This window comes from Semicossyphus pulcher, unplaced genomic scaffold (genome assembly GCF_022749685.1).
Source record: "Semicossyphus pulcher isolate SPU_LCO1_2020_fin unplaced genomic scaffold, fSemPul1.0.p SCAF_11, whole genome shotgun sequence".
NCBI lineage: Eukaryota > Metazoa > Chordata > Actinopteri > Labriformes > Labridae > Semicossyphus > Semicossyphus pulcher.
The window spans coordinates 21058813-21084272 of record NW_027211615.1 but is presented as its reverse complement, the minus strand read 5'-3'; the positions used below and the strand labels follow the sequence as shown (position 1 = coordinate 21084272).

Here is a 25460-nt window from a genome sequence, read left to right as displayed (position 1 = left end):
TGTATTTTTAATATTAGCTTTTATTCAAGGAATTTTTACAGAGAAATGGAAAGTGGAAAGTAATCGTCCTGGCTCTAGATTTGGAAATTGTGCCCTCAATAAAACGAGAGGATTCGCTTCACCTCCTCCATTGTTGTTGACAAAGTTGCTTTTGGAACTCCCGCCCCTTCTTGAGTTTGATTGGTCAGTGAAGGAGAAGTGACATTGACGAGAGCAGTGGTGTTCCAAAAGTTGAACTATTTTCAACTGAGAACGCTGTGTGCAAAAACATCCTCGGTGCAGCGAGGGCGTTTTTGCATTTCGGACTGAAAACGCTGAACTGCAATGATTTTGTACAGAAAACAGATGCTGCAAAAACACGCTGTTGTTGGACACAGGCCCTGAAGTTTTCTAAAACACATCCAAACAATGCAAGATTAAACATTTTTAAGGTTTTTCGTCTCCTGACTCCTGATAGCAGAACTTTTTACTGTTGTGTGACAAGTTTTTAATGAAACTCTCCCAAACATAGCCAACCAGGTAGCCTTGTGTACTTATTTAGAGGGGGTTGTCTAGTCTAATGCTAGGTGTATTGGCCTGGTTTTAACAACTGATACAAGATGTTGCAGCTTAGAGGGTTGACTGAATCCAGCTGGGATCCCTCGTAAGAAAAAGCCTGATAGAGTTAAGTCAAAGAAGCTTTCATGATTATTCAAAAATAAAAAAAACAATCGGGTAACGGTTTTACTATTCGACTGAAATATTTGAGAGGGGCTAAAAATGTTCCAATACTCAACTTTGACACATAAAAGAGAGAGATGTGCAGCTTTCTTTTCGTTGATTTCTGGTTGGTTTCAGTTGAATGATCCAAAAGTAAAGCTTATAACACAAACACAGATCTTTGCATCTCTCCTCTCAGCAGAAACGGTTGGTGCACATTTGCACACAAAGTTCTGTCCTGTGGTTTCTCGCTCAGCGAGGCACAGATGTGTACTTTGCTGGCTTATTTTGGTGCACGGTTACATACGGGGGAAATGAGTTTGCTCTTGAAGCAATTTAAAACTTAAAAGAAAACAGTGTTGTTTGCTTGTAGAGTGCAAGAAATAAATCCCAGAATGAATGCTTTCATACTGTTTGAGAATGGAATCGATTCACATCCAGTCAGGACTGTGAGAATCTAAATGTGATCAAATAGAGAAATCAGTGCCATTATCCAGTCAGACAGACCATTGTGAGTGGATTAGATCTGTTTTCAGACAAAAGCAGCCGATTGAAGGCGTCACCGTGGGCTCTGGGAAAGGCTTCCTCGCTCTTTTCTGATGTTTCATGGACTAAACGATTAATGAAAAAGATTATTAATACATAAATGATAAAAAAAAGAATCGGTAGTTGCAGCCCTGAGGCGCATACAACATAAAACATACACACTCCTCCACCTCTCTCCTCTCTCTCTCTCTCTTTCTCCATCTGTCTCTCTCTCCACCCACCTGGCCCGCGGCGTTCTACAGCTGACCCGCCCCATCCTTTCCTTGAATCTTTTTGCACGCTGTTTTCACTCCCTTCCCTCCTCCTATCTCCTTCCTCCCTCAGGCACATCGCAGGTAAAAGCGCTGGTTTTTCCCTCCACACTTTCGCTCCCGAGTCTCTCCCGGTCCATCCCCCTGCTCTGCCTCTCCCCTGGATCCTCGCGCTCTCTCTTGTCTCCTTTTAATGTCCCACACACCCTCCTCGCTCGTCCTCAGGCATACATTACAACTGGTGGAGCCCCCCCCCACCCCTCCCTCAGTACTCCGTCTTCTTTATTTATCCCTGCTGTGATTTATCCTCTCTTTTCACTCTCTCTCCACCGCTTTATCATTCAATTAAATCCTCCTTTGTCTACGTTCACTTCATTCTCCGACCCCTCGCGGCACCCACACACACACCTCTCGAGAGCATCCACCTGTGTTGTTTCCTCCACTCTTCTCCTCTTATGACCTCTCCTGCACCCTCCATCCTCTCCCTACGCTAACTTCTCGGTTTCCGGCTCTTTCTGCCCATCCCTGTGGAGATGTCAGCGAGAGGTACTATTAGTCCTCTTTTTTCCCTTGTTCTCCTCCTCCCTCCCTCTCTCTCTCTCTCTCTCCCTCTCTCTCCGAACACCCACACCACCACCACCCCGCTCCCCAGTTGATCCGGGCAGGTTGGCTTGCAGAGCCAGCGGACTGTGTAAGACAGAATAATTGGTTCACCATAAAATGTAAAAGTGTCATTTTGAACAATGAGGTATGGGGAAGTGGAACAAATTGGAGGCCGGATTCGGAACATGAGGAGGACGGGGAGGCGGGGTGATGTGAGGAGAAGGTTGGAGTACAGGAAGGGGAGGAGGGAGAGGGGAGGCTGTTCATTTTGCATTGTGACACACAGGCAGGAGAGTACCTGAGGAGAGTGTGTTTCTTAATGCACCATGCAGCACCTGAACAGCATGCATGGTGGGAATTTGTGTATGGACAGTATGTATTTGTGCGTGTGTGTGTTATCTTGTATTCCCAGCAGCCACTGGTTTCTATTAGGACTACAACTATGGAGTCAAATAATGGTCAAAAAGATTTTGAGCTTGCAAAATAATGTTCACAAGCCTGCAGTTGTAGTTCACGTTTTGTGTGCATGTGACATTTAAAGTTTGCAGGTGTAGAAATATTTTGTGCTCACAGGTAAGATTAGTGAAAGTTTTTGTAACCGTAGAAACGATCTCTGTACGTGGACTTTATGCCACGATATTTTTAACTTTTGAGATTTCACAAAAGTCCGTGTTACAGACACACAAATTTCCTACGCGCATGTTCGACCCTGAAGTTACAAGCTACGAGTTGCGAGCTACAAGCACACATTTAACATTGATCACAATCACTTGAGATATTTCAGTCTGGACCAAAGCGGCGGAGCAACATTTTCATCCCTGCAGCCATGGCTCGGATCCAGCCTCTAAAATTGGAGGATTGGCAGCTTTATTCTGTTGTACTCGTCTTTAGATGATCAGACAAAACAAATAGATTGAAGATATCACTTCTGGCTCTGGGAGATTAGAATCAACATTGTTGTTTACGTATTTATAAATATTATAGTCCAAGGAATAAGTGAATTAACCTGGAAATGACTGAGAGGTTATCTGAAGAAGACAAATGTCCTATGTGCATGTGTGAACCTGAAGCTACAAGCACGTTTCTTGACGCCTCAGCTAACCAGCCAATCAGCATTTCCACTGCCCATCCAATCAGAGGAAACTGTCCAATTAGGATAGTAGTGTGTGTGTTATGGTGGCCGACAGCAGCTTAATTTTTAATTTTTAGTATTATTATTATTATTATTATTATTGGACTATATTTGCAGCTGACACTTATTTTTGCAATCAAGATCGGACAGATATTATATTCTTACTTCAATGTTTGCTCTTTAAAAAGTCAAAAATTGACATCACTATTTCTCCAGAGTCCAAGGTCAAATCTTTCAAGCTTTTTCTCTTACAAACTTTTGACACAAAGATATCAATTTACAAGATTCAAGATGTTGTCACTCCGGTTATTCAAGTACAATCGTGTTAAATACTTATGCTGGGATGCTCTGATTAGAAAGGGTAAAATATTAAATATAGAGACATGAAAAAGAATAATAAAAGAATAATAAAACAAGGAAGCAGTAACGAAACAGGAACATAAAATAAAAGTCATAATAATAATAAGGATATTTGATCCTTTATATAGATATTTTATTTTTCTAGTTTATACATTACAAGGCAAAATTATGTACAATTATGTACAAAAGGAGAGAATGAATGAAAATGTCTACAATCAAGGTTGTTGATTCCCTCATTTGAGTCACTTTTTTCATTTACTAATCATTGCTGCTCTACACAAAACTAGTTGTTTAAACTAAAAAAAAGTTAGTGTCCGGGCTGCCTCAAAATTTTAAGCTGAATTAGAGAACATAAGTTGAGATAAATTTGTTTTCATTCAAAACAATGCACTTTTAGAGCGCAGGTTTAACTCAGCGTTTAAAGCGTGCGCACCTTATACAGAGGCGAAGGCCTCGATGCAGCAGCCCTGGGTTCGACTCTGACTCTCGGCCCTCGGCCCTCTGCTGCATGTCATCCCCTCCCCCTCAACCCATACTTCCGATTCCATACACTGTCCTATCAATAACTAACTTCCTTTTTTAAATGAACTCGTACTTGTAATACTTTAGTTTACTTAACTTTTAATTACAGTTACACAATTATATCACACAATAATAATTGTGTAAACAATCTGCAGTGACCTTCTACCTTTGAAGCAACAGCACTAACTGCTGCTCTACGTAGCCACTTCATGTAATGTCATTTTAATTAGATATTTATATTTGGGGTAACTTTACTATAAGATATATCCTTTTGACTCACATTCTTAACTTGAATTAAATCATTTTTGTATGTTGCAAAACATTTACACTAACTTCTAGTGACTAATTGTTTTTGCAGTGAACTTTACAGAGACTTGCAGAGATTTATCAAGAGTAGGTCAAAACCTAGTGGCTGACTGCATCAGGTCAATGTGCGCTTTTGTGGGCAACGTGTTACAAGGACTGTCCTTATGAGGCCGATGACAACGTGTTTGAAAGCAGCTGCGCGCTGCGGACATAGGTGAGGACATCGGACAGGCAGCGGAGGAGCAGCCCCGCCTACTCCCCGTAGTGGAGTATCCAGAGCCGTATAGAGAGAGAGTTGCATCAGTGGAGGTCCACTATGCTCCATGATCCGCCATTATGATGTCGCAACTCTCTCTCTCTACGGCTGTGAAAGTACCATCACTCACTCAGTCAGTCAGTTACTCAGTCAGTCACATACAGACCCAAGTGTAGGGCTGACCCCGACGGTCAGCCAAAAATTAGCTTGTAACACAAAATCTGCCATGAGCAGAGAGCGAGCTGCTGAATGTGAAACTTTTTAACTCAAGAAATGTTAACATATACATTCGCCTTTTCATAGCCTTAATTTTGCTCATGCTCAGGCTAAATTCCTTTTACACTCTCGGATGTAAGAGCATCCTTGAACATCCTTGAATCCTTGAAAGAGAGGGCTTTGAAAAAGTCGCTGCTTTCAACTCCCAACTTTGTCAAAACATGAAAAGGCCTCTAAATGCCACCTATGATTGAATAACAAGCTCTTTTCAAGTCTCCAGTTGACTTTTGTATGACATCCTACGATTAATGGAAACCAGCAGCTGGCTGGAAAGTATAAAATCAATCTAAGAATTTATGGTGTGCTTTAGAAATTGGCCAGCAGCGACGTAGAGAGCAGGCACAGCATGTGCAGTACGCACAATTTGATGCTAATGGGCTAAAACATGAACACCACTTGTGGTTCTTTAACCTCTTTAGCAACAGCTTGCTGCTGAGGCGTCATATTTTCAGTTTGCAAAGATATTTAGTCTGTCAGGCTGAGTTAGCTAAAGATTATTCACAAGATACAATAAAAACTCCCTTTGATATAATTCAACATAGTCACATGGCGGCCATTTTCGTCTCACGTCATACTTCCAGGGTAGGAAGCTCAAATGCTTTGTTGTTCAACAGCTTGTAAGTCCCGTATAGTAGGTACCGGACGAATCATCATCATTTTACTACTTATTAGCTACTGAAAAGAGAGTTAATAGCAAAAATATGGAGGGACATCAGGCTGTATTTCAAGATGAAACAAGATATTTGATAAGGCATTAGCTACTGGTAATCAATTGCTAACATTAGCATTCAAACAAATACTAGCTAACATTACGTTTGGTGTACGAAGTCAATTCCTAGCTAGCATTTCATTAGCTAGAAAAAGTGTCTTAACGCCTTTCGTGTTGTTTCTTGTGACACTACCAAACGGTAATAAATCTTTCAGCGACATGCTAGCTTACGGAAATAGTAAGCTAGCAGGTAAGTGGCTGACTGCTAACGTTAGCTTTTGCCTGATCATACTCAGGTTGTCAAATATGTTGTTTGAACTTGATATTTAGTCAGGTTTCCCTCCAGGCTTTCACTGTTCTTTGTTTGTTTCAGTTGCCGATGAATCTAGACTTAGCGAACTGATAATGATTTGTCACATTTTCATATTACATTCGTATTAGAACCTGAAACACTGCATTATATTATAACAGCATTTCAGCCTCCCACCATTAGCATGACATCATAGGAAAATGGCCGCTGTGGATCTTATGTCTACATTAATTCAGAAAGTCAAATTTTTGTTTTTTAGACTTCAAATAGTGTTTTCTAACTTGTCAGCTGCTTGAAAGTGTTGCATTTAGGAGTAAAATTAGAGTTTCAATAGACTGAGGGTAATTAATTTCACCCTTTAACTTGGCACAATAGGGGCTCTGTGGACAGAAGGTCAGAATTAGCAACTGCAGTCTGCTACACTATTTCTGACATTAAACGACAAACAGACTTGTGCTGCCGGGAGCTTGCAGATCAAAATGCACCTTTAACCTCAGTAAATGGAGATTTAACTCGAAACAAATGCCTACAGAAGTTCCACTGCCAATCTTCCTGCTGAGCTTTTAACTGTATCACACATCATAGTTCATAGTGGATCGATGAAACGACTTGTTGAAGGTTTGATTACTTTTAAAACGTTTGCATGCAAGAGAAAACGCAGATGAAGAACATGTACGTCAGTTGTTTCTTGGTCCTTAGGATAAAATCAGCATTTAATTTTTTCCCCCTATATACTCTTTATAAAACCAGCGCCCATTAAACTTCACTTTCTTATTAACTAAGAACTGCTTAACTGCTTTGTTGTCTGTGAAGGTTCTCAGTCATCCAGGTCATGGTAATTCTAAGCTAACAGAGGCTCTTATTTCTAGCTCCGTCCACCAGTCAGTTTAGAACTGAAGAAGCCTTTCGGGTGAGAGGTGAAACGTCTTCAAGAACTTCAACCAAGTCCAGTTGCCTTCTGGATTACGCTTAGAATTAACTGATTTGTTTTTCACCTTTTCCCCCTTATCAGGGCCAGTGTCCACTAACAGCTTCTTTTATCTGGCAGCGCCCACGACCTCAATTTCAGAGCGCCTCTCATCGGCGCTCTTGTTGTTGTTGCTAGGATACGAAAGAAGTTGCACTTAACTTGCGTTAAGTCTGGCTTAAATTGCTCTGTATGCTTCAAATTATTAGAATCATGCCCTGGCATTAGCAGCAGCCCTCGATCTGATAATTGTAACCTCGAAAATGAGTCTGGGTGCATGAGACACATTTAGTAACCGCCAGGTTTAGTTTCTTCTCCGACATTGTTTTTGACAAACTTGATTTTGGAAGTCCCGCCCCTTCTTGATTTTGATTGGTCGGTGAGGGAGAAGTGACACTGACGAGCACGGCGGTATTCCAAAAGTTTTTACTGAGAGTGCTGTGAGCGCAGCGACAAAAAACGGCTGACGCCGAGGGCGTTTTTGCACTTGAGCTTGAGCTTACACCCTTGAGCTTTATTGTTGCTACGTTCTTGTCACAATTCCTTAATTTTTTGTCTGTCATTCAAAATAGAAACTGGCATTGCATGAACGTAAACAGCTTATTGAACACACCTTTACATTCTAGGTGACTCTTACAACTAGGAGTAAATTTCCCCTGCAGTTCCCCAAAGCACCTCTAAGGGTACATGCATACCCTTCTGAGAAACACTGCATTTAACGTTAACATAAAAGCTCAGTTAAATCTTTTTGAGTTAAACAACCACACTGTTAAAGACTTTAAAAGTAACAATTAATCACATAGAACTTTAGGAGTATCTAAAGATAGACCTGTAATAGTGAGGTCTGATTAGAAGTTTCTAGAATAAACCACCTGACCATTAGAAAATGGATCTTAATGTCCAGTCTATGTCAGAATACGTGATGAGGTATTAACTGTTTCCTTTATATGAACTCAGCAGGTTCAATCAATATGACACAATATCAGTGAAGAGCTCTCACTCTCAGGAATATTATGTTATGAAGCGTAATGACTGTGAATGGCTGCACAGCAGGTCTATTATGTGGAGGTCAAGGACCGTCTCAAGCAGCTCCACACAACTCGGAAGTGGAAGATGAACCGAGAGGATGGAGATATGGGTGGAGAGAGAGAGTGGTGGAGTGGAGAGATGTAGAAAAGAGGGGAGGAAGAGGGGAGGGAGGGAGAGCCACGATGCTTCTTTGTCCTCTACTCTTTGTCGCTCACACCTCCTGGTTTTTCATGGACTGTAATAACTCACAGCGCTCCAGTCCACCCCCACCTGCAGCGCGCGCGTGTGTGTATGTGTGTGTTAGTCAGTGTGTTTCAATCCCACTCTGTATGTGTGTGCGTCTGAATGTATCCTATGCATGCATTTACAAATGGGTGTAAGCGTCTGACATATGCAAGTGTGTGTGTGTGTGTGTGTGTGTGTGTGTGTAAGGAGGGGAGAAAGAGGGAGAGAGCATGCTGGGTAGGAGGTCAGCTCCATGGTGCATTCCTTCACACCCCATCAGCATCTGGATGAGAGGAGGAGGTGGTGGAGGAGGAGGGAGGCGGGAGGAGGAGGAGGAGGAGGAGGAGGAGGAGGAGAGAATGGATGGAAAGAGGGAAGGGTGTCTCAAGGGGGTTGGGGAGGAGCTCTCTCCCGCTCCTTCTTCCTCTCCCTCTGAGGTAAAATGTTGGGTGGAGGGATGGGGGAGGAGGGTGGGGTGGATGCAGAATGAGCGTCTGCCCCTCGCCCACTACATTAAATGCACAGGGTCTCCTTGGCAACGGGAACGCCGCCATGGCAACACATGTAGTATAAGGCAGGTGCTGTCGCGCTGTGAGAGAGAGAGAGAGAGAGAGAAAGAGAGAGGAAAGAATTAGCAAAGAGAGAGGGAGATGGAGAGATAAAAAGAGAAAGAGAGAGAGTTAGAGAGAGAGAAAGAGAAACAGAGACAGAGAGGGAAAGAGTGAAAACAGACGGAGGGAGATAGAGACAAACAAAAAGAGAGAGAGAGAGAGAGAGAGAAAGAAAGGAAGAGAGAAGAGAAAAGGAGAAAGAAAAAGAGAGAGAAAGAGAGAGTGAGAAAACCGCGAGGGGGGGTGAGATGGGGGGTGGGGGGAAAACAGACAGGCTGTTAGCACAGGAAAAATATGTTATCGCCGTGGCAACGCAATGTGGCAACTCTCCATGGCAACAGCAGGTGGCTCAGGGCTGAAATTTGCGTTCGCTGCTTTTGCTTTTTTTCGTATTTCTGTGTTTGTGTGTGTGTGTGTACAGTAAGTGTGTGTGTGTGTGTGTGTGTGTGTGTGTGTGTGTGTGTGTGCGCGTGTCCATTCTTCCCCTGCATCTGTTGAGGTGAAGCCACATCACAAGTGCAGACGTCCAAGCGGTCTCATTCAGCGGCTCAGAACATAAAACAGGACTCACGTTACAAAGAAACTCTCCTGATGAGTGGAAACAAGTGGGCTGCTTCTCTCGCAGTTTGTCTGCTGCGCACGTGTGTGTGTGTGTGCTGTGTGTTTGTGTGTGTGCGTATGACCAATCCATGTTGTCACACACACACACACACTGACTGTGTTTGAGAACAGCCTGTCTTGCTTTACAGAGAGAGAGAGAGAGAGAGAGACGGAGGGGAGCAGTCAGACGTGTTGCCTAATGGGGAGCTAAAGACCACTCAACCTGGAAAAGCTCTCGCAGCCTCTCTCTCTCTTTCTCTCTCTCTCTCTTTCCCCCCTCTTTTTCTCTCCCTCCATCTTTCCCCTCCTTTCTTGGCATTATGGATTCACCCGCAGCACTGTCTCTATTGTCCTCCTGTGTGTGCGTATGAGTGAAGATGTCTCAGTCTATGTGAGAAATGCCGTCATTACCTCCCTCATTAGTGGTGCAATGATCACCTAAACTCAGTCCCCGGCTTTGTGTGTGTGTGTGTGTGTGTGTGTGTGTGTGTGTGTGTGTGTTCGCAGCGTTAGTGTGTGTGTTTTAATTTTCCGAACTAAACGCAAGTCTGTCTTAAACACGCCTGGGTGACAGGAGCGTGTGTGTTAAAATGTGTGTGCGTTGATGATTTTTTTTTTATTTCGATGTGTGTGAATGGACCAGTTGCGGACGGGCGGGCGGCGGCGGTGGGGGGTTGTCATGAGAAATTACCCCCATGGACTACAGCGGCGAGGCTGTAATTCTCCGAGGTAATCACAGGGAATAATGGCAACAGTGGGACACCCGGGAATCTAATCACTATAATCAGAAGCGCCGGCTTATGGGCTCAAATTCCTGCCTTGCTATCTTCCTCGTGATGAAGCCTGCTGCGCTGGTTGGCTGCTGCAACACCATCAAATGATTGACCAGCTTTCACTTCTTCTTCTTCTTCTCTCCTTTTTTAGTCCTCCATTGTGGTCGGGGAGTCCCCTCTTCAGAAAGAACGGAGGAGTTCTCCTACAAGGTACCGCTTCACCTCCGCAAGACTTGTACTGTATGTCTGTGATCTCCCGCCTCTTTCTTTCCTTTTCTTTCTGTCTTCCCTTCCCGTCTGTCTCACCCTCTTCCTCCCCCCTCCGCCCTCCTCGGATGTGCCAACTCCAATCATCTCAATTCCAAATCCCTCTTTTTAGAAGCGCACCTTGAGAATACCGAGCGCTGAGTTCTGACACTTGGCTCGCTGCCAGAGGAGGGATGCTTTTTCTACGGAGGCGTATTTGAAAGTTTGAGAGAGAGAAAAAAAAAGAAAAGAAGTGATGGAGACACGGCGAGCGGGAGAGAGGGAGAGAGAGAAAATCTCAGCCTCAAATCCGAGGCTGGGGAGCAATCCCCTAGCCTCCTTTTCCTCATTCAACACAACATGCAGCTTCGCTCTTTAACTCTTATACACCTCCTTTTCCAAGTATCTCCCATTATCCCTTTCCCGTCCTCCCCTTCCTTTCCTCCCCCCCTCCTCGACCTCCTCCCTGGTGGCTGGACGGCAGTTTAAATGGACATTCAATCCCAATCAGGGAGCACTCCGGGAGCTCGCTGGGCCGCCGAGTCCTAAATGGAGGGGGAAATGGATACATTAGGCGTCTGCGGCGCGCCCTCCATCGCCGCTGATAATGGAGTAGTAATGGTCAAGGAGCCGAGGCTGGAGAGAGTGTCTGAAAACCTGGACTCCCTCTAGACGCATACAGTCTGAGAGTGATGTGTCTGAGCTGCCGGACAGACAGACAAACTGATTCACCGTATTCACACTGCGGCCATTTTCCTGTGACGTCATGCTCAGGGTGGAAGGCCCAAATGCTTTTTATACTGTAATACTGCTGTGTGGTTGTTGTATGAAATATGGGTATCTTACAAATCAATTCACTGCTTCTTGGTTGATCAACAGTTGATTCTGGAGGGACATTGGTCCATTTTTCAAGTTAAAACAATATATTTATTAACCTATTCGCTACGGTTAGGTATCAGCCAATTACTAACACTCACGTTAGCTAGGAACGTTCAGGGTAATGCTGCTAACACCCGCTAACACCCTGCTTTTTTGTTTCGTGGGAAAGGCTACAATCAGCATTCAGACCCGGGTCAAATGACTCTGCAGTATACGCCGGTAATTATCGCCTCAGCTCTGATCGGTGATGGGAACACAAAACTCCGGTTGACAGGCTAATCTCGGGTTAACACGCTAATCTCTGTCCCCTTTCAAGCATGATGCTATGCTCCATCGGTACCTTCTGTGATTCCTTGTCATCTCAGCTACAAATTCTGCCCGTCTCCGTCCGAGCAGCGCTCGAACATCGTTCCAAATTTGTAACAGACTGAATGAGTAATAGATACAATAAAGACCTAACCACCGTAACATCTTCACTGTTTACTAACCCTGCCTGCAGCGTGTTTGTGACATCAGATGGTGACGCAGCAGAGAAGAGACTCACAGGAGTATACTTCACTGGCTATAGGTAAAGAGACAATCTGCAGCTATAAGCAGGTCTTTCCAGGTTTGAAAAAACAGCGTCAACACGCTAAATTAAGGTGGGTAAGGGGTATTAGCTTGGCATTTACTTCTTTCTAATGTAATGTTAAAGTATTGTTAGCGAGGAAGTAAATGCTCGCACTAGCCGTAGTCTAATGGTAGCCTAGCTAACAATGCAAAAGAAGTGTTAGACAAAAGTGTTTTAATGCTAGCACTAGCTGTTGTCTGATTGCAGCCTAGCTAACGTACTGCAGAAGCAATGTTAGCTAAAAAGTGTTTTAATGCTAGCACTAGCTGTTGTCTGATGGTAGCCTAGCTAACGTACTGCAGAAGTAATGTTAGCTAAAAAGTGTTTTAATGCTAGCAATAGCGCTTGTCTGATGGTAGCCTAGCTAACGTACTGCAAAAGTAATGTTAGCTAAAAATTGTTTAAATGCTAGTACTCGCTGTTGTCTGTTGTTGGATGTAGAAATGTGGCCTGACGTCCAGTCAGATTTTCACAATTTATTGTTTTTTAGTTGCTTTTTAATAGAGAACAATGAATGATACACATTTTTTGATTCCCTGCATTTTTGCGACTTAACAACCTGGGACACAGCAGTACAACAGTATCCCAGCAGTTTAACTTCCCACCCTGTGCGTGACATTAGAGGAAAATGGCTGCAGTGTGAATGTGGTGAATAGGGGGAGACAGCCAGGAAGGCTGACTTGGAGTTCGCATGTGACAGGGAGAGACAGGAAAAGGAAACTTTTTAAATGTGTAATGTATTTCTGAAAGGAGAAAGAGTGCCCAATGGTCAGGCGTGACATCGGGGAGAAAAAAAATGGAAAAGTTGTGACAGACAGCCAGAGGCAAAGACAAGGAAAAGAGAAAGAGGGATTGGACTGCCAGAGAGAGTGAGTTTGGGGCTGTTAGTGCCCTCAGTTATTACTTCCATCTCCCATTCCCAGAGCTTTCAGAGCTGCTCCGCTCTGAGCTGATGTGGGCTGAAATCTGCCGCTCCCTGTGGCCCGGCACCGGCTCAGGATGAACACAAGGACAATGCCTGGCAGCTGTGTCCTTAATCCAACCCACTGCCCCAAAGTTCATCATTTAATAGCTCTAAATTATGGAGGATCTGCTCAGTCTAAGTGTTTCTATTCTATTTAAGTGCTGAGGTCACCTGATATCATTACCAAAGGAACCTTATTTTAGTAGTAACAATTTGGAAGCCTGCTCTAAGGCTTTATTTACCTGTCAGCTGCCGGAGGGTGTATCTGAGCTAATACAAAAATTGACCAGCTTGAAAATTTTTCAATTTAATTGCAGCATATCGGCAGTCACTTTGAAGGTTTAATCACATATTGGGTTGAAATAACAAATAATTACCCTTCAACTTCAGCAGAACAAAATTCTGCCAGTGATTTTTAAAGGTTTCTGTTGTTGTTTTATTGAAACTACAGACGGCTAGTGGGCAACAACGAGTTAAATGATTCAGATGTTATTACTTACTGTAATACTCAGTTTCAATTCACAGTGAAAATCTGTCATTTTTACTCCTCTACATTTGTTTGATAGATGTAGTTACACGTAATGATGCGTTGTCGTACAAACATTTTTAACCCTACCATATCAAAATGCTGCAAATATGTTAATGCATCAGCAATAACCCAATGTTATAATGACTTGTTACACAGCTGTGTTAAATACTCAGATCTGGGTAATTACGGCATTCCGAGGTCTGTTATTTCTCCATAGAAATAGCTGATTGCTATGAAGAACAGGCCGTTGCTAGGGGTGCGGCTCTAATCACACAACCCAGAGGACTTACTGTAATCATTAATCTGCCGAAAGACGTCTGGTAAATTTGATCGGTCTGTTTACAGAGGGGAAAAAAGAAAAGAGGCAAAACATCTCAGAGAAAGCAATAAAGATTAAACGATGCAAAAACTGACGGCTACGACGGAGAGATCTACAAAACTGTAGACGGCACATGAACACAGTGTGGGATACGGCGGCGTGGAAAATAAAATATTAACGAGACTCTGACAGTGACGAGACAGAAAACTTAATGTGAGTAAAAACAGCTAGCTTAGCTCATTTTAAGGCTACAGTTAACCGTCGCCATGGACGCAGCTCTCTCTGTGAGTGTAACGGACTATTTTTAAACGGAAAGCGGGAAAATAATCATTTTCAAATGAATGAAACCGTTTCAAAATCAATCATTTGTGTCAAATTATTGAATTTATACATAAATAGCCGTGTAATAAGAGGGATAGCGGAGGAACCCCCTTCAGGGTGAGACAAGACGATACAATATAACCGCTATAACATCCCTCTCACTGCACATTATCCCCTACAGAGATGATTATGCTGCATAATCAGTGCTGTTCCTTTTAATACTAATACTCCACATTTTACTGATGATCATGCTGTATTGAGAGAGTTGTTACAGTATAGATTTACAGCATTAGAAGACCGTCCATCCATATCTATACCGCTCATCCTCTTCAGGGTTGCGGGGGGCTGCAGCCTATCCCAGCGGTCATTGGGCGAGAGGCGGGGCACACCCTGGACTGATCGCCAGCCAATCACAGCCATTAAAAGTCCTACATTTAAGATTTAAGTGTCAAAAAAAAAGTATGCATTATGCATATGGCCTCTTTAAACTGTTTTAGTTTATTATGATAACATTCACTTTTTCATGTTGCAGCTCAGCTGAACTGTTTGATATACTATTACGATGTTTTTTAATAGATATGTAAGAGTCATATTTTTTACTTAGTTTACATCATATTTTTTATACTGATCATAATTGTTGTGAAGTAGAATTACTTAATTAATTGTACCTAGTGACCTTTAACCTCTTTACTTACAAAGACCCTCGTTTGTGATTGTGTATTGTTTTAATTGTACAATACTTTACTTTTAATAAAGTAAAGTATCTGAGTACTAAGGACAAAGTGATGGAGAAACTTTTTTTATTTGACTTTCAAAGCTACAGAGATGTTTTATAAAACTGTTTTCTCTCCTCTCACGAGTAAACTAACTTTGTTTCTAAAATTGATGGAGTGCCCCCAATCTTTTCTTCCCGAATAACAGATCAAAATATGAGATTTTTTAAAGTATCTTTATGGAAATAGACTTGAAAATCATAATAAATGACAGAGAAGAACAGGAGGAGCAGCAGGATGTTGGGAGTCGAGCCGATCCGCTGCTTAACCTTCAGCCTGATGTGACCCGTGTTTGTCGCTGTGTTTAAACGGCATATTAAGTTACAGTAATTAAGTGTTGCTGTTATTTTGTCTCCCCCCTCCCTGTAAGTCATAGCACATGTCAGTCAGCCAGCCACTTAGACTCTCAGCTGGAGTGTCAGATAGACAAGCCGATTAGCCATCCAGTTAAACTGCCAGCATACTCAGCCCACCAGCAACGCAGCCAGCCAGTCAGTCAGTCAGTCAGACAACATTAGTATGCATCCTGCCCTCAGACTCTGTACTCAGTTCAACACACGGCAGCCAAGCAGGCACATAACCAGGAGTGTGTGTGTGTGTGTGTGTGTGTGTGTGTGTGTGTGTGTGAGGAGGGGTGTTTTGACTGAGCGAGAGGCCACTTTCAAACGGTTGCGTTCTCAAGGTCTGCTGGGAGTGACCTTTGAACCTTTGGACTGCTTGTGGGACTTGAGGGTGTGTGTGTGTGTGTTAGTGTTTGTGTGTATACTCGGTGCCTGTCTGCCAGCCGTGCAGAGAGTGCAGCCTGCAGGGCCATGTGGAACTCATTTAACAGGAGAGCAGAGGAGTGCATGTACGGCGCACGAGAGCGGCGAGGGGAGGGAGGCTGAGGGCTCGGCTTTGCCCTGGAAAACAGGCAGGCAGGCGAGGAGACGTAGGAAGCAGACAGAAAGGCAGAGCAGCTGAGCAGACAGAGGAAAAAAGACAGACTAGAGGATATTTTCTCTCCAGGAAAAAGGCTGAGATGCCGACAGACACCTCTTCTCTTCTCTATTTACATTTTTTTCCTCAGCGCGGCCTGCTTTCTGCTACCAATCCCAGTTCTTTTTTACTGCTTTGAGCTTGTAAAATGTATTGCTCAATCTCAGTGAGTGAGGACGGGCTGTGGGAGCTCTGCCGCCTGCTCTTTTTTCCCTGCCTGGTTTGTCACATCATCTCCGTAGCATATGTCCCCGTCTTTTTTACCTGCAGAGACGGCAACATGCTCAGTCGGCGATATGAGTCACCACTATACATAGAGCGACAGCGGGGATCGATAGGGAGGGAAAGAAATCAACAAGAGGGGACGGAATTAGAAAGACAAAGAGAAGGGTTTGCTGAGGCGTTCAAACTGAGAGAAAGAGGAGGTGAAGATAGAGAGCGTGCACATAACAGGAGAGTGTGTGGAGGTGTGTGTGTGTGTGTCGGGTAAACAGAGGTGGTCAGGAGTGTGCCGCTGAGCTATGAGAGGCAGTGTCAAACAGAGCTCGGTATTTCCTCTCTCTCGCTCTCTCTCTCTCCCTCTATCACTTTCTCTGCTGATGCATGATCTACCACTCTGTGGCATGTGGAAGGGGAGCCGTTGCTATGGCAACCCAAAGCCTGACTGGAGAGAGGTGGGGAAGGAGGGGAGGGAGCACATCAACCCGGGGAGACCTAATGCACTGCCCACACACACACACACTCACACACACACACGCTAAAGCATGCGGCGAGTGATCAAGATTATAAAAGAGACTCTGTACAGGGACCTACTTATAAGGTTATGGAGAGCAGAGCGGGAGATATCAGGGGCAGAGCCGCTCTAACTGGAGTCAATAAGATTACTGTGGACACAGGTGGACGGGGAGAGGCTGCAGAAACACTCCAACAATGACAAACAACAAACAAACAAACATAATTCATTTTCGTGTGTTACGACATGAAGCACATAAACGTGGGAGGGTTTTCTGGGGGGTCTCGCAATGACTACTTGTATGTTTTAATGAGCTTGTGGTTCCTGGGGCGAATTAAATTTCTTCACATAACATCGATCATAAATTTACTGAGAACCATCTATCCGTCCTTTTCCTTTCCCGCTTACGCTGTTAAGGGTCGCAGGGGGGCTGGAGCTAATCCCGGCTGTCATCGGGAGAGAGGCGGGGTGCTCCCCGGACTGATCGCCAGTCAATCACAGGGCTGACACGAAGACACAGACAACCATTCACGCTCACATTCACACCTACAGGCAATTTTAGAGTCACCAATTAACCCACCGAGCATGTATTAGTACCCGGAAAGAACCCACGCAAGCACAGGGAGAACATACAAACTTAACAAAAGGAAGGCCCCTGCTTTCGAACCAGGGACCCTCTTGCTTCGAGGCAACCACTGTGCCGCCGATTTCAGAACAGAAATTTAAAAACACACTAAAGTATGCTGCTGCTATGCTGAGAAGTATTTAGGACTTAGTCCTTAACAAATGCTTCTGCGGCACACAAAGCAAACAGCAGGTCATCATTTGCAAACTGACCCCAGAGATGAGAATGACAGCTGTTTTCGTGGGATGGCTGTGCTGAGCAGCGTTCCTTGAGTAATGAGAGCTTTTGGCTCAGTTGTACACATGCAGGCTTCTCGCCCTCTCTTCTTATCTCTTCTTTTCAACACAGAGAGCAGAGATATAGATTCACAGCTGTTACGGAGTTGAAAGCTTAGACATACAGTAGATTTTCCTTTGGGTTTTTTTTCACAGTCCATTCAGTATTTGTCAGGTTGTTCCCGAAGGACAAAACGGGACTAGACTTTGACCTTGATGGGAAACCTGAAGCTGCAATAGAAACAAATGATTGTTTAGGGTTTCGTCATGTTTGTTTTAATTCCAAAGTGCTCTTTGAACTGAGATTTTGTTCGTCCCAAACTAGAAAATGTTTTTAGAAACACCCCTGGAAACACTTTAAATGAATTCATTTCATTTGATTTCATCACACGTTTAATTCTTACACTTAAACCTTGTTCATTAAGGCGAAGTGAAAAATAAGCCTGTTCACTGTCTTGCTGAGAGTCAGATGAGAAGAATGATACCACTCATGTCTAATCTCTAAAGGCCTTGGCTGGTAGCATGTTAGCTTAGCTTAGATTGTAAACAGTAGGAAACAGCTAGCGTTGGTTTATCAAAACATTTTAGCCTTGCATCTCAAGAACTACATCTTGTTTAATCTGTACAAAAACAGAACTGTAGAAATTAAACATTTGTCTAGTCTTTAGCCTAAGCTAAGCTAACACACTGCTAGCTGTAGTTTGTTATTTAGCATACACACATGTGTGGTGTCAATCTTCTCGTCTAACTCTCTTAAAGAAAGTGAATAAGGATATCTCCCAACACGTCAAAGTGTTCCTTAAATATTAAAAATAAAATCCCTTCTGTCGGCAGAAGATGCATTGACATTGACCACAGCTTTAAATCTTGTAACTCCCAGCTGTCAGATTGGATTATGAGCGGCGGTAAACCATGATCTTCAGGTCTCCCCACAGATTTTCAAATGGCTTCACGTCCAGGCTTTGGTTGGGCCACTCGAGGACATTCGGGGATTTGTTCCAAAGCCAGTCCATTACGCTGGAAGTGTGGTTCAGGGTGTCGTGCTGCTCGAAGGTGAATCTTTGCACCGTGTTTTTTTGTAAAGGACCCATCTGTGATTGCCAACATCATTCTGCAGTGCAGAGACACCAGGTGATAGCCAGGTGATAAGCAGCACCTGGTTGTTGCCAGTTGAATTGTTTGGCTTTCAGACTCGAGAATTCAATTTCTGTCTCATTAGATCAGAGAAAGCGCTATTTGCTAAACTCCAGGTGGGATGCCATATGCCTGTTTATTCAGTGTAGTAAATGGCACTCAGATCGAGTAATGGAGAATTTTCTGGTTTCTTTGAAAATTGGTTAGCATGGCCTCCCTGATCAAGGCCGTTATTGCTGACCAGACGGACAACTTTGGGAGCGTTCTTGGTGATTCCAAATTTCTTTTATTTAATGTTGGAGCCCATTGTGCTCCGGGGAACTTTGAAAACTTTGGCAATTGTTCTGCACTCTCACCCAAATCCATGTCCTTGAAGGTCCACTGAGCGTTTTCTTTTAGGGTTTAATTCTGGACTTTGTGACATGATTGAGACAGATGTGGGCATTTAGAATTCATCTGTAGTTCACCTTCAAGCCAAAGTGCCCCTGATGGAGGCAAAAGTGATTAAATATGATATATCTTAGTAGAGCTGAAACTATTCTCTCTTCCTATTTAATAGTCTCCATCAACAGTTTCACAGTTTTATTCATTTCCAAGCCAACATCCAAATTTCAGCATTCAGTTCAATATCCAGCTGATCTAAATTTTTGGGGTTTTGGAGTCTTGGCAGGAAAAACCCACCAGTTTCAATGTGCCAATGTGACTACTTTCTGACATAATCTACATATTAAGAGAAGAAAACAGTCGGGACTGACACTTTAATACCTGTATTTTAATAAAACGTGTCTCAAACTGTGCTTTGCTTTCTGAGTTTGGAGTATTGAATGTGGAATGTTTTTAATGAGCTGTAACCAAGTTTAAACCGGTAAAAATGCCATTTACTCACACATTTTCAAATCAGTGGTATCGCCCTTTAAGCCCCAGCCGCCTGCTGCTCAGCCCTCAGCATCAGACGGGCTGGATTTAGCCGAGCCCAGCGGTCGTTGGTAATTGAATGATTCGCAGCGGCCTTAACTCATTTATGACGCTTTCCCGCTCAATTTAACCTTGCCTTGCTCATCAATATTGCCCTGTTGGCCTCCTCAGACGGTCAGTGAAGTCTCATCGAGCTGCTCCCCGGTCTTATCGAGGTCCGATCGGGTTTTTGAAGAAGCCTCCTCTGTGTTTCCTTTGTACTCTGAAACTGATGTGTGTGTTGCATGCGATTAAACTGGCAAGAATCTGTGTGTTTAAGTTCTTTTGTCCTGTGCTTTTTCTCTTTCAGTTCCTCGGGGTGTGATCCAAAATGGTGCCCGGGTCAGGAGCCAGGCACTCTTCCCTGTGATAAGACCCCTACCTGTTAGCCCTGTGGGGAGCAGAACCTCGGCCATCAGGTGGGTTAACTTTGCTCCTGTCCTTTAAGGTGATAATCTCGAAGATGCTTATTTCAATAAATGTCTGTCACTATCTATCGCCGAATGAGGTAACACAATGGTGATTGAACCTAAGGCTTTTGCTGACGCGTTTCCCATCAGCCAGCAGTGGTTGGTCTGCCAGAGAGGGTAGGCGGAGCTAAGCAGCTGCTTTTCCACTCTCTGCAAGTGTTGCGAGTAAACAGTTATCTACTATGGCTGAACAAACAAAGAAAAGATGGATGACTACAGATACAACTTCAACAATGTGAAAATACAAAGAAAGAGAAACAAGACACTCAGATGAAGGCAAACAGTCTGAAAAGGAAAGCGACCGTCAGCAAGGAAAATCAAGTGTGCTCCTGCAATTACCGTTTATCGCCACAGGTGCCGCCAAATCCAAAGATCTTCGACATTACCACTTTAACTGTCTAATATAAATCAGTTAGGGCTTTCCCTGCACAAACACATTAACTCACACACACTGACACACCCACACGCGCACAAACAGTAGCCGTCAAACGAACGCACACACAAAACAGACCTCAAACCAAAACTTTCCACTGATGGTTTACATAATTACATCTTTACTGTGTCCAAAAGTCAGGCATTCACACGCTCCCCACTGCTCAGAACATTTTATCCAGGTGTGTTTACATAACGGTCTCACACACACACACGCACACACACACACACAAACAGGTTTATTAGAGGGAGAGGCCTCATGATTCAAAGAACATTCGGAGCATGCATGGACATGCACATCCATCATAGGAGCGTAAGAGTATGATGGCCTGCTCCACATAATGAATTAAACATCCCCAAAGTCTCACTAAAGGTATGCAGTGAATATTTGATCACTGTAAGAGGTGCATGTTTTTCTTATAAGATATTAATATGCTAACCCTCTCATCTGAGGGGAGGAAATGTCCGGGGGACAGGGCACGCTGCAGAAGCTCCCTTTGATTTATTGGTTATCAGAATACACCTCCGTCCTTTCATGCCTTGCAGAGCAAAGTGTCTGCCGACTAATAGAGCAAGCCGCGTGTTGCAATATGAGGCAGAAGCTGATGTATAGTGGTCAGTGGTTAAAAGGCTCCGCTGCAGGATCAAGAGTCGTTCGGACTTTAAAGCTCGCAAGGACCTTTATGTGCTGAGCAAGTTTCACAACCTCGGGGAGCGCGGGAGCTGCTCGGAACGCAGTGTGTCATTTGGAAAATGCATAGGTGGCAATGTGAAAATGAGTCTGCTCATTTCTGAAAGCAACGGCTGACTCTGTGTGGAGATACGAGGTTTAATCTGAGCAGAGAAATATGCACATTAGGCCCTGGGGGGGGGGGAGGGGGGGGGTATTTGAGGGTGATAGATTATCACGTTTTTTTGCCTTCATGCCAAAAGCAGCAAACGGAAGCAGCTTCAGTAGAGGCAGAACAATCTACAATAACAATAAAAAAGAGGAACTGTTACAAAGTAATAAATAAAAGCACCTGGTTTGCAATGTGACAGCTGAAGTAACATCTTCCCTCCCTCTGTGTCTTCTGTCAGATCATCCCTGGGAGATTTTCTAAGCCGGGGACAGGACAGCCCGTCTTGCTACTCGCCTCCGCCTGGCAGCGAGGACCTCCAAGACGACCACACCTACAGCACCGCCAAATCCCCCAGCAGGTTGTGCTCCCAAGCCGACGACCTTTCCTCCCCGCTGGAAGACGACGACATCATCGCCGTGGAGATCCAATCAGACGTCAAACCCGAGCCCAGGGAAATCCCGCTGGATTCTCACGTCACCACTGCCGCCGCTACCTACATTTCCCAGCAGCCCCTGCGCGGACAGAGACGTAGTTCGGGGGCGGGAGCTGGGACTCTGGCAGGGAGCAGTCTGCCCTGGACCAAAAACCGAGCGAGGGGCATTAGCGACACGCTGCCTCTGAAGAAGCGGCGCGCGGCGGCGGTGGAGAAGCCGCCGGAGAGCGACGACGAGGAGATGAAGGAGGCGGCGGGGTCGCTGCTCCACCTGGCGGGGGTCAGAGCCTGCCTCAACAACATCACAAACCGCACCGCCAAGGGCCAGAAGGAGCAGAAAGAGGCCCTGAGAAACTAAGACACACACGTAGAACAAGTACATAGTCATGCAAAACACACACAGACGGCTCAAAGCACGCACATTAACACACACACACACACACGTATACGACACACAAATAGGTCAACAGGTATCGTTACTACAGCATTAGTCTCTACGGACACGTCTCATCTCCCTCTATCTATCTGCAGGGCATTAGGTGAATCCTACTTATTTGTGGCAATATCAAAAATCTATGTTTTCCTACATGTTCAGCAACACTAACATCAATGGGTATTTCTCATGTGTCTTTGTTGTTTTTGTTGTTTAAAAGGGGATGAAAGCCATAAAAAAAAGCATGTTTTGTCACTAATTTGGACAAGTTGAAGCACGACAAAACGGAATCACATTGAGGAGCGTACAGAACCTGAACACAGAGGATGGCTGTTTGTCTTACCTGTTTGTTTCTATGTGAATCTGTAGCAATCTCGCGGTGATGCCAGCAAAGGCGGCGGAGGCGGCGGAGGCGGGCACTATTTAACGAGACTTAGTTAGCGCTCTGCCGGCCCGCAGCGCTGGCGTCACTCGCCTACATCCACGAGCACAAATGTGAGACTGTGCCAAAGACAAGCGACCAGGTTGCTTCATGTAGCCGATACGACAGCTGACAAAAAAAACAAGAAGGCATAGTAGTAAAGGAGAGAACGACCTTAAGTGTCAAAATAATTGTAAAACCCAATGTGATATATATTCATGCACTTAAGATTATTTAACGCCACTTATAATAGAAGCATCATGGGTAAAGACATGGTTTTATTTCAAGAGCACTCATAGTATTTAAGAATAGATATTTTAAAATAAAAAAAAGGTCATGTTTATCACCATAGAGATGGATAGTGTGCCGGGTCTGAGGCAATATCTCCTTCATTTTGTTGTTGTTGTTGCATAATGTAAACGTCCCTGAAACCTCCCCAGTACTTCTGTCCATAGACGTAGACACCTGGTATAGATATCGTAGCTACCAGCAGCTACCACACCTTCCGTTTCATTTGACAAAGAACTATATACATGAACTGTGGGTTTAGATTTCTGTTTGTGTCTGTTTACCCTCACTCTACCCTCATAAAGATATAAGCAATTTGTCCCGTGTGGACAACTCTGTAAAAAGGTTAGAAAATATTTTATTTTTTTCCTTTCTTAATTGAAGCAATTTGACCTGCAGGACTTTCTCAGTTATATTGCATGGGTGCTTGTAAATAAGATAAAAAGCAAATCTTTTTTATTCAAAGATCATGTAAGATAAACGATGTATTTAGCATGAAGCATGACTTATTTTCATATAAACCTTGATCCTAGAGGAAAGAAAAAAAGTTTTGCCGCCAATTCTTATACCCGTGATTATATTGGATTTGTTTTTTTGTTTGTTTGTTTGTTCCTTTTGAATCTTTTGGGTTCTTTTTCTTCTGAGCGGGCTTTCAAAGACACGTCTTCAGGGAGGAACGTGGGAGATCACTCTGCAATTAGAGGCCCGAGGGTGCCACCTCCGGGCTTCGGGTTCAGGCTACGTAGGCCAGCTGAATCACCTCTTAGGGGTGGGCTTCCGTCTTCTTCTGCCTGTACAGTGATTTTTAGGTGTTCAGTGTTAACCCCGGTGTTATTTCCGAACACATGTGTAGAGTGTGTGAGTTTGTGTGCCCAGGAACACACACCCTTTAACATTGTGCCTGCCTGCCTGCCTGCCCTCAGTACCTCTGTCGTCATGTCTCTGACATGCTTACCTGTCTTTATTTATAACAGTATTGTTTTCTCTCCTGTGTGTTAATGTACATGTGTCCTTATTTCCCATCTGCATTGTTCAGTGTATTCGTGTGGATCAGACGGGCATGGGAAACTTTGTAGGCGTCCTGAAAGAAACCTCATATCTCCAAAAAGGCTACTTGGGAGTTGAATTGAAAAGAGAAGAGGAATGTAGGAGGCGGCTTAAACGACGACAAAAGCTTGTTTTTTTGATGAACAAACAGTGTTTTTAACCCTTTTATTTAATGAATTACCTGCCATTGTGGATGTCAAATTTATCTCCAGAGCCCAACCTGGAGATGAGAGGTTGTTTTTTTTAATATTTTGCCACCCTACAAGGTGTCTGTGTATCTCACTTTGGGTCATGAAAACACTGACTTGATCGACATTCACAAGAGCTTTGACCTCTTTGCATTAGATATAAATACTGCACTGCCATTATTCGGCATGCCTTTTGCTGAAACAAGAATGCATTAAAGTATTAACCCCCCCTCCCCCCCCCCTTCTGTATTGCAGAGATGCAGTGCGTATTAAAGCAGCTTTATGGGAGGAAACATAGGCTGGGTTTGTGGTTGTAGCAGCAGAGTCAGACACGGTTTTAAGCTGTTGAGCGATTGTCAGCGAGCCAAGCAGGCAAACAAATGCATGTCCCATCCACTGGTACAGTCCTCTGCCACCTGTAGCATGCATCACTGGCTTTGCATTTTGTATGGATTCATGCCGACTTATAAAAAAAAAAAGGCTAAAAGGAGACGCTGTCAGTGTTCTTGTTGTGTGCCATCCGTCTCTCGTCTCATATCTGTCTGAGTGCCCCCGCGGCCCGGGGTCAAGCACTCTGCTGTATTTGCAGTAACAATCCACCGTCGTGGTGACTAATAACGTGTTCAGCTGGCAAGAGGCATGTCGAGGGGGGAATGCGCTGCTTTAGAAAACCACCTTTTTCCCCCCTCTGACTCACTCGGTGACATGCAGGAGAGATGACCTCCTGACCTGCGAGTCGTGGAAAAACAGAGCAGCACATAACATAAACCTGAGGAAGTATACTTCACTGCCTGAGCCCCTACAACAAGTGTTTCTTTCCAACCTGCCAAACATACAGTGAAACGCTCTAAAAAAATAGTTGCCATTTTTTATTTGTTGATGTTTTTAATGCGCATCTTCTGTTTTGTTTTCTCTGACAAAAACTATCTACAATACTGCCATTATTTTCCGCTGACTGTCTGAGCTGAATATTGGAAAGCCATAGGTTAGAGATGTCAAAATGCAAAACTGTTATTGATCTGTGAGATGTGATGCAGAGTACACCCAGGTGTTTGGTTTTTTCAGTAAATGTTCAACTCTCCTCTTTATTGTGCAATCATATTGCCAAAGAATGATTTCAAGACCTATTTCATCACTACATGTAAATATCAACGTTGTCCAATACCGTGGCAAAAAATATATAAATGTTGTTTTATTTTGTTTTCCATTTTCTGAAAAACTGCAATGATGTTTATGTGATGTATTGTCTTCCAGTTGGTTGCAATAATAAAAAATACAAGTTGCAGAAGATTAGTTGGGCTGTTCCTTTTGATGGATCAAACATGAAAGCTGTAATCAAAGAAAATAATACCCACGTCCACTACTGTGACACATTTAATAACAGCATCGCT

General features: G+C 43.8%; 1 protein-coding gene across 2 annotated transcripts in view; it reads left to right on the top strand.

The window, feature by feature from the left end:
• The window catches only part of ches1 (checkpoint suppressor 1), a 69827-nt gene extending 44468 nt beyond the window's left edge, over nucleotides 1–25359 (top strand). For both annotated transcript variants that reach the window (XM_069686599.1, XM_069686607.1), the window contains 3 exons: nucleotides 10327–10385; nucleotides 19826–19934; nucleotides 21498–25359. In XM_069686599.1, coding sequence (XP_069542700.1) covers nucleotides 10327–10385; nucleotides 19826–19934; nucleotides 21498–22050 — 721 coding nt within the window. In that variant the 3' untranslated portion in view covers nucleotides 22051–25359. The remainder of the gene's footprint in view (nucleotides 1–10326; nucleotides 10386–19825; nucleotides 19935–21497) is intronic.
• The last annotated feature ends 101 nt before the right edge of the window (nucleotides 25360–25460 follow it).